The sequence below is a fragment of the Phaethon lepturus genome, unplaced genomic scaffold (assembly GCF_000687285.1).
Source record: "Phaethon lepturus isolate BGI_N335 unplaced genomic scaffold, ASM68728v1 scaffold29215, whole genome shotgun sequence".
Classification (NCBI taxonomy): Eukaryota; Metazoa; Chordata; class Aves; order Phaethontiformes; family Phaethontidae; genus Phaethon; species Phaethon lepturus.
In genome coordinates, this window is record NW_010538887.1 from 12,030 (window position 1) to 21,917 (window position 9,888).

The window sequence follows — 9,888 nt, forward strand, 5'->3', positions numbered from 1 at the left end:
GGCTCTGTGACTCTGGCATGTTTCCCATCCCTTCCATGAGGACTCTAGCAGTAGACTGCTCTTGTGTCAATAGCAATTATCAAAAATCAGTGTCTTCCAGGTGGAAAGGGGAGAAGGAACCACAGGACTAAGCTACCATATATGTTACACAGTAAGGGTAAGGCCTGCAACTGCAGCCAGGGGAGAACCACCATGAGGTGAAGGCTTTGTACTATGATACCAGTATAGGTTAGGGTTGACCTGCTGGAAAGCAGCTCCATGGAGAAGGACCTTGGAGTCCTGGTAGACAATGTTATCCATGGGACAGCAATGTGCCCTGGTGGCCAAGAGGGCCAATGGTATCCTGGGGTGCATCAAGAAGAGTGTGACCAGCAGATCGAGAGAGGTTATCCTCCCCTGTATTCTGCGCTCATGAGGCCTCATCTGGAATATTGTGTCCAGTTCTGGACTCCCCCATTCAAGAGAGACAGGGGAACTTTTGGAGAGAGTCCAGCGGAGGGCTATGAAGATGATTAAGGGACTGTAACATCTCTCATACTGAGGCAAGGCTGAAAGACCTGGGGCTGTTTAGTCCGGAGAAGAGAAGGCTGAGAGGGGACCCTATCAATGTCTATAAATATCTGAATGGTGGCTGTCAGGAGGATGGAGCTGGTCTCTTTTCAGTTGTGCCCAGTGACAGGACATGGGGTAATGGGCATAAACTGCAGCACAGGAAGTTCCACCTCAACATGAGGAAAAAGTTCTTTACTGTGAGGGTGACAGAGCACTGGAACAGGCTGCCCAGAGAGGTTGTGGAGTCTCCTTCTCTGGTGGCCTTCAAAACCCGACTGGACGCATTCCTGTGCAATCTGCCCTAGGTGATCCTGCCTTGGCAGGGGGTTTGGACCAGATGATCTTCAGAGGTCCCTTCCAAACCCTACCATTCTGTGATTCTATGATACTGGACAGGGCTTCAAGCCTAGGCTTGGCTGGAGATTCCCTGGGATAAGCCCCTGTGCTTACATTGTCTTCTTTTACAGTAGGGAGAGAAAGCTGTAGGAACAGAATTCCTGAGCAGTGATGCTATGGAAATACCATATGGTGGGAGGTGTAGGTGAGAGTATAATGCAGCTTCTGGTAGCACCAAGCAGGCAGAGGCAAGCTAGCTGCCACCAGCTGAACTGGGTACATCCAGCATCATACACAATTCACAAGTTCCAGTTCCTCTTTGACTTTGAGATAATTTATTAGATTTTTCAGCATTAAAATGTGACAGGCAGTATAAAAACTTTTAACTGTATTTAAAAACACTGATTCTTTAAAAACACTGATTCTTTAAAAACACTGATTATCTAAAAACTCCCAGCATGGCTAGGAGTTAAGGAGGTAAGCGCTTAAAAAAAAAATCTAAAGTTCTCGTCACAGCTTCTTTGGGTCGTTTTGCATTAGGTCCTGCTGGAGCCTTGGGCTTGTTCTTTGCCTTGGCAGGAGACCTGGAAGCTGCAGCCTTTGGGCTGGGAGCTGTTGCTGGAGCTGTGGGAGCAGTGGGCTCCAGGAGGGAGCTCTGCAGCTCCAGAGCAAAGTGATAGTCCATGTGCTCTGGGAACTCCCACACCAGCACGAGCTGGCCACACTTCTCACAGCGCTGCTGGTCCCCTGGCGAGGCAGGAGGGAGAGAGGCAAGCTCAGGGAAGAGTGGCAAATTCTGCTCATTTCCCTCCATAGCTGGTTCTAATTTCAGAAGGGTCCTGGAGCTGGGCGGAGTTGATGGTGTTTGTGTAGCATTAGGCAGTGACTTCTCACAGGGAAACCTCTTGTAAGGAGAAGTAGGGCTCCCATCTCTGGGACTCGGCTTCACAGGGGACTCCAGGTCACACTGCACAGAGGCAAGTGCAATGCCATCTCTCTCCTGGTGCTCTGGAGAGCTGGGCACAGGTGCCTCTGCAGTGGTAGCAGTGGGCAGGCTGGTCACTGCCACCGTCTGTGACTGCTGCCTTTCTGCTGCCTTTTGGAAGAATGACTCAATAGCATTAGCTGGCTTTTGTCTAAGCTCTTTGCTTGGGCTTCTAAAGAACTTGACCCTCGGCCGTCTAGAAGATGTGGTGGTGGCAGTGCCATCAGGCTGCGTATCACTCGTCAGGAAGGTGGTGATTCCTGCAGAGAGGAGTGTGGCAGGCTCTGAGAACTTGCTTGCCGAGAGAAGCACCGATATGAGTGGTGGAGACCTGCAAAGGACAGACCAACATCAGCTCAGACACCGGTGTGGGAAGATGTCTTTTCAGGTAAGACTTTAAGCAACATAAAATGTTCACAGGCAGGTGACAGGGGAACTCTAGTCAAGGTATCTGGCAAGGAGTGGGAGAGATGTTTCCTCTGACAAAATGTTAGTATTGCTAGCTCCAGAAGAGAGTCTTACAGACATAGCAGGCTGCGCTGGGCAGAGCAGAAAGCCTCTTCCCAGAACAGCATTTCCCAAAGGAACAGGCACTGGAACAGGGGCAGCTAGCTCCCAGCCTGGACTTTAGTCTACCACAGGCCAGAGCTGCTGCGAGACTCCCAGGCAAGATGAGAGGGCCTTAAGGGAGCAGCAGCCTTGTCAGAGCCTAACAGACAGGACCTTCTTGCCTTAACTATGCCTCAGCCTTCACTGCAAAGCAGGAGGAAGGAGTAATGTTGAGTATGGGTGCTGTGCACCTTAGTTTTTCCTCCTGCCTGAACGGCCTCCTCCCAAAAAGCACCTTTGTCCTTAAGAGGGGAGAGCAAGGCCTAGCTAGCTTCTCCAGCGCAGTGGTGCAGGGACTGCCTTGCTCCAGCTGGACACCTCCCTGCCAGCAGCAATCATCAGCTCCAAGTACAGAAGTGTCTCACCAGATGTGAGGCCAGGAAGAAGCCGGGCTTTCACAGCTGTCCTACTGCTAACAAGCAGAGGTCACTGCGCTCTGCTGTGCCTGTGCTGGGGATCGCTCTTCCTGGCAGTCAGTGTAATGCTTTTGTTCCTTTCTGTCAGGTCCCTGGCTCATCCTGCACCTCCCGCAGCAGAACCACCCCTGACAGGGACATGAACCTCTTCCCCCCACACTCACCAGGCCGCCTGGTGAGCCCCAGCCATGTTGCAGTTCTGGATGAGGGCAAAGGCATCGCTGCACATCTTCTGGGCATCATAGCGGGACAGAGCGCAAAAGCGTGACACCCGGGTGTCTCCCTGCATGCGGATGACCACCATCAGCTGCTTGGCCACTCGGTGATTCTGCAAAGAGAAAAGGTAGCTGTGTTTCAAGCGACACCTGCAGAAAAGAGTAGAACAGGCCGAGAGACCATCTCGCTGCCCAGAATCCTGTAGCTATCAGCTACCACCTCTCGATGATGCTGTGTGACAGATGGCACCTTGTCCTGCCTGGCCTGATGTCCAAGGAATGAGATACAGGACAGCAAGTAGTTGTACAGCTGTGCCACACAGGATGGGAAGCAGTTAGTCCTTGCTTTCTTTCTGCACACTTTTTCTTGGCACTCCATGCAGCAATGAAACTAGCAGATTCATGTTACCCTGGCCTGCAGTCTACCATCTGGATCTGAGCGTATCACTTCCTCTCACAGCCCACAGCACAGGCAGAGCTGCATCAGCAGAGGGCTTGCAAGGGAGCAGCAGTGCAGCAGGATGAAGGTGCAGTGGCTTTCAGGTCCCTGTATCCTAAAGCACAGGACAAGGACTGTCCTTAGCCCTGCAGAGTTCTGGGGCAAAACCAACCCTCCTGGCCAGGCTCCTGCACACTTTGCTTGGGGTACCTCAGCACACAGGCACTGAGGGCAAGCAGATTTCCTCCTCCACCACACACCACCCTCAGCCTCCTGCAAACAGCTCATGGTGCAAATGTGGGACAATGCTGTCCCTGTGCAACCCCCTCCTTACCTGGCTCCTGTCCTTGATCAGTCTGGATTCCAGCTCCAAGGCCAGCTGCAGGAGCCAGTGTTGCACCTGGACAAAACAGTGGTAACAGGCAGGTTGGGCCCCTGCTTACAGAACAGCCACCGGGCCATCGCAACACTCCTCACCCCAGGGAATGCTGGAGGCAGATCAGACTGGAAGGGACACAGACTATCAAGAGGCCCCATATCTAGAGTAATCATGGAGAAATCAGCCCAGATCAGGATTCAATGCTGGAGGCAAGGCGCTGTATGATACCATACAAGTCCTGCAGCGTTACTACTAAACTTTGCAAAGTAATCTGGGCCCCCTGCCCTGCATCTTTCTCTGTGTCTCCCTACAGCTCTGTGGGAACCTCTCCCCAGCTAACAGGTAAGATGCATCCTCCTTCTTCCTTTGGGCTAGTTACCGTCTTTCTAGCAACCCATCCCTTTGAGCTTGGCACCGTGAATACCTTTTGAATAGCACAGGCCACAGTTTCGCTCATGGAAGTTACAAGGTTGGACTTCTTTGTGCAGGAGTTTGTCAATGCATTTCTGTCAAATGGGGATTTCCCTAATTTCTGGGGCCCAAACCACCTCCTCCCACTGAGTCCCTAGGCTGAGTTTCAGGGCACCGTGACACAGAAAAGCAGCAGTTTTTTAAGCTAGTCTCAGTTTTTAGTGTTCTCATCTTCTCCAGCACAAACGCCAGCCATTGTGCTAGGTGTAGGCTTTCCCTGCCTCCTTCTGCGTGGCCAGGGCCATCCTCCCAGGGAAGTTCTTGCTGCAGCCAATGGACTGGGGCAGGTACCGGTTTTTGACAGGTTCCTCTTCAATTCCTCTGCACAAGTCATACAGCCAGGACCTGAAAGCCACAGACAGGCAGGCATCACTGGGCAGCAAGTCAGCCTTCTGCTGAGCCATGCCTTCAGCTCCATGCAAGTTGTGACTCTGCCTCTCATCCCCAGCTCTGCAGTTGCAGCTGAACAGGCAGACTTGCTTCAGGCTACAACTGCCTGTCGGTGCAACTCCTCCACCTCTTCTCCTGAAGTGGCAACAGTACACCAGTCTGCAGGGCACCCCGACTGCTGCTCTGGGCCCAGAAGTGATGTTTCAGGCTCCAGTGCAGCCTTGTAATTTCCTCTGTAATGAGACTGTCAAGTCTGCCTGCTTCCCAGCCTGCAGGGAGCCCTTCCACAGCTTGGCCCCATCCTTAGACACTGTAGAAGGCAGTGGAGCTGGCTGACAGGCAAGACATTATTCTAGGGAGGGTGCCTGGGAGCAGGTGAGACTGGAAACCTGTTTGTGAGCCTGCCAGACCAATGCTTCTCAAAAATGTCACTGAAGTTTCACCTTCCAACCTTCCTAATGGCAGCAGGACAACCTGTGACCAAAAGGAAGTCTCGGATCCTGCCAAGAACCAAGTTGTGGTGAGTGGTTTATCGTTACCCAGTTTTGTCTCCAAAGTGAGTCTGGAGCTCTGTCTCACTGAACTGTGTCAGCTGCCCAATGTACTCTACTCCTAGGATGTCTGTGATGGCAGTGCCAAGCTTGCCTCCCAGGTTACGGCTACAGCAGAAAAAGAAAGAGAAAGAGGAAACACAAATGAAACATCACGTGGAAACTATGTTACATCTTCTTGCAGCAGCTGTCCTTAAATCAGGACAGCTAGAAGCAGTCAGGAACTAGCAGGACAAAAGGAAACACTTCCCCACGCACCCCCCTCTCTATCCCTAGTGAGACACTGAAGGCAGAGAGCAGCAGTGCAGTGCTGGAGAGCAGGACCAGGCATCCATTCCTCTGGAGCAGCATGCTGCTAACTCCTTCCTACACCAGGAAAAGTACTTGTGCACAGTGTGGATGCTCAAAACCAAACCACATCTGCTCTCTGGGAGCACAGCTCTGCGACTCACGCTGGGGCACAGCCACAGCCTCCTTGCCCACAGTTGCTTCTGGCTTACACCTACACACCCCAGCAGTCATCCTGAGCACATCTCTACCTAGGGAGAGGCTGCCCACAGGATGCTAGTGGGCTCTTTGACTGTGGTCCCTTCACTGTCAGGGCTGCAGCTCCTAAGCATGCTCCCCCTGAGCTGCGAGGGATTACTGACAGGATTTTCTCTCCATTTCTTACAAGCATTGATGAGCAGTTACTGTGGAGTTGAAAGCTCTTGCTGACTGCTGTCAATTGGCATCAAATTTCTCTCTGTTGAGGTGGCCAGGAACAGTTTCCTAGCCCCAAGTGACTTAACTTGTGCTCATACAAGCAATGATGACAAACCAACAGGAGTGAGTACTACAACAATGAAGACAAACAGGACTCTCTTCTTGATAAAAGCCTGTATTGTTGGAAGCACAGCAGCAGCATTTCCAATACATGCTCTTGCCACAGAGGAGCTCAGCCTGAGCCCTAAGCTGCACAAAAGCAGGCAGCTCCCCAGTACTTACATATTGCTGATGGGCAGTTGGCTGAAGAGCTGCGGGACAAATCGCGAAGATACTAGTGTCTGGCGGTTGGGCTTGTTTAACCCACAGGCCAGTTTTGCCAGTGTCTGTAACACAGAAGAGGGTGGAAACCTGTTCTTACACGCGTGCACTGACTTTATTGTGACTCTACCTAACAGCTTGTGCTGTAGCACCTCTAAGAGCTGCCTTTGGAATAGCTGCTAGGAAGGACATGCAGGTTGCACCATTGCTTGCTCCCAGGTAGTACCCACCTTGGGACATGGCATGCACTGGCTGGGTACTCTGAAAGCACTGCTGCTTCCAGACTTCTAGCTCTGCAAAGGGCTAGACTCCTGCTCCAGGCAGCTTAGGGGCATCTGGGTCTTTCACCTGTTCTGGCTGGCTTAGTTTTCCATTAGCCAAGCATGCTAGAGCTTCCAGAGCATCCCCATAATCCTCCCCCGGCTATTTCTCTCACTGTTTCTTGCTGCTTCATCTTATGTGTTTGTCTTGCTTTTTCTCAATGTCACTATTTTAATCTTCTCTCTGCGAGGTCCACAGCAGCATAATGCTGCAAAAGGAAATCTGCAAAATACAGAATTTCTAGCCTGGAAGGCATGTTCGCTAGCGTATCTGCTATACAGCTTCCCCTCCCACTGTAGTCTACCACAGGATCAAGAATACACAGTCCAGCTTGAAATACATTTAGCTGGGTGTTTGGGTTTTTTTTTTAACAAGTCTAATAATTTCCTCTTTCACTGCTTTACCACACATCCTATAACTAAGCAAAATTTCTTTCCCGCCTGCTAAGCTATGATCTTCCTTAACAGCCTATTTTACAGGCTTACATACGTTCTCACTCTTTTCTAGATAAAGTTGATACCTTTCCTTCAACTTTTCATATCCAGTCATTTTCCAGTTGTCTAATTATTGTTATTCTTGCTTGACTGGAGACTCTTCCAAGTTTACCCACACTGCTCATAAAATGAAGTGCTGCAAGCTGAACCAATCACTGAGACTTCATGTGGAGAAATAATTTACTTTTTCTGACACCTTCTCTAATCTGCACATGCTGAAACAGGATTTGCCATTTCTACACGAGCGCTCATATTATTGACTCATCCTGCTGCTTGTCCACAATAACTTCAGGCTACTTCCCGACTTACTGTGACTTAGCCAAAAGCCTGCTGGTTGCTTTTTTCTTATAAGCCACAAAAACAGTCAGTGAGGAGCGTTAAGAAGCACTGCTTGGTGATTTCAGACTGTTTCTGGGCTTTTCGAAGCCCAGAATTTTCAGCTCCAACTTCATGTCCTAGAACTCCCACAGCCCAGGCCCTGAGCCCCATCTGTGCTTAGCATCACCCGAATTCTTACAGCTGTTCCCTCTCTATAGGCTTCAGTGAAAATACTGGCTCGTAGCAGATCTCAGACCTCAGATCCCCCAGGATCCCACTTTAAACATCCCAATTCAAGTGCAACTCAGTGAACAAAATTATTACGGAAAACAGTAAAATTTTCTTCAGCTAGATGCATGCCCTTCAGATAACCTCAGTCATGTTGTATTTTGCTAGGGTGTCACCGTCAGCTTATGCGGCTCAGGGTGAGATGCGTTAGAAACCTTAAGGTCAACATCTCACACCTGCAGTTTCCCCTGTATATTAGGCCACTCATGCTGTCGAAGAGGGCACGTAAATGAGTCTGGCATGAGTGGTTCTTGACAAAATAATGCTGTTATCCTCCAGGTGCTTCCAAATAGCTCCTTCAATTATTTGGTCTCATTTATCAGCTAGATTCCAGGTGTACTCTTAATGAATTAGCTCACTAGGGAGAAAAGTCCCTCAGGAGAGTTTTCTTTAGAAAAAAACATGAGCTTAATAAGCAGGTGACCTCCACCTTGAGTTTTAGGTAACAGTGGCTGTAGCCAGGGAATGGTTTTTACTGGCACAAATCCCCAGGGACTTGGAAGGAGAAGAATACCAGCTTGGGGCACAGAGGTGAGTGGGGTTGCTTTTCCTCTTTCTGGTCAATCAGTCTTTACGCCCGCTGCCCGTGCTCTGGGTGACGCTCAGCCGGGGCTGAGAGCAGCCACAGGAGCACTCGGTGCGTGACAGCAGCTGCAGAAACAAACGGCCTTTGATGCTGCAGCTATAGAGGGTTTCCTATGGGGTGAAATGTAGGGTGGTTTACTGAGAGCACCTAGCACCCGTTTCATTCTTTGCAGAAAAGGTTTGTACCTACAGAGGTAAGCTGGCTGTGGAAGCACTGTAGTGTGTTCTGCACAGCCACGTATAGGCGCTGGGAATCTCTGCACTGTGTTTGCTGGTATAAATACACAGTTCTTCATGGATAGCACAGTACATCATGATTTCCTTACTCCCTGTCAATTAAAATTTTAAAAGCTGCAATAGAAAATGGAAGCTGGGAGAAGCTGCTAGGGATAGCAGGGATGTTCTCTGTTATTTTTTATTAAAGAGATCAAAAAGGTAAATTGAACATCTCTTTCACTGAAAATTTCTACACCAGTGATCTTCCTCAGATCGCTCATTTCTGCCTCACAGTCTGCTCTAGTTTCAAGAGGAGCCAGTGCAGAACTAGCTCCAGTACCTGTGTACAGCTGGTAATAGTTCCAGTTGTTTCTGCAACAGTCTAAAATGAAATTTATCTTCCTTATGTTCCAAAGCATCCATTTAGTCTTTATCCTTTTTCTTTTTTTTAGTCCAAGCCTGCATTTTTGATGTCATAACTGTGCAGATAAGCCCCTTTTGCAAGGAATGAAACAGATGCTAGGTGCTCTCAGTAAACCACCGTGCATTTCACCCCACAGGAAACCCTCTATAGCTGCAGCATCAAAGGCCGTTTGTTTCTGCAGCTGCTGTCACGCACCGAGTGCTCCTGTGGCTGCTCTCAGCCCCGGCTGAGCGTCACCCAGAGCACGGGCAGCGGGCGTAAAGACTGATTGACCAGAAAGAGGAAAAGCAACCCCACTCACCTCTGTGCCCCAAACTGGTATTCTTCTCCCTCCAAGTCCCTGGGAATTTGTGCCAGTAAAAACCATTCCCTGGCTACAGCCACTGTTGCCTAAAACTCAAGGTGAAGGTTACCTGCTTTAAGCTCATGGTTTTTTCTAAAGAAAACTCTCCTGAGGGTCTTAAAACCCTTTTCTTCCTAGCAAGCTAACTCATTAAGAGTACACCAGGAATCCAGACAGTAAAGTAAGACTGCTAACTGCACAGGCCATATCTCTGGGGGAAAAAAACATCCTCCCCTTCCCAGACATCCTATAATTTCCCTGAAGGTGTGCTTACACATGGCTGCATTCCCCACTCAGTTCATCTTCCATGGGAGACTGGGAAGAGTGCAGAGGAGAGAATGTACAGCGAAATCTGACTCTGCTACTCAGAAGAAACCAGGCTGATGTGCTCCACACGTACCTTGTTGTGCGAAATACCAGCTGAACACCTGAATCCAGTGGCTGCTTCTACCGCTACCCTCATTTCTTCCACAATTACTGCACCCATGGTCAGCTGCAGGTCAGGACAGTCAGGGTTATTGAAAGACAGC

At 49.8% G+C, this 9,888-nt stretch overlaps 1 protein-coding gene across 1 annotated transcript; it reads right to left on the bottom strand.

The window, feature by feature from the left end:
- Nucleotides 1-1,357: 1,357 nt before the first annotated feature.
- On the bottom strand, nucleotides 1,358-9,884 carry POLH (polymerase (DNA directed), eta; the record flags this gene model as incomplete). The annotated part of the gene is made up of 7 exons (XM_010286972.1): nucleotides 1,358-2,204; nucleotides 3,063-3,226; nucleotides 3,887-3,952; nucleotides 4,624-4,747; nucleotides 5,332-5,451; nucleotides 6,331-6,434; nucleotides 9,759-9,884. Coding segments are annotated over 7 exons (1,551 nt in total), but the record flags the coding sequence as incomplete, so codon positions are not given.
- Between the last annotated feature and the right edge of the window lie 4 nt (nucleotides 9,885-9,888).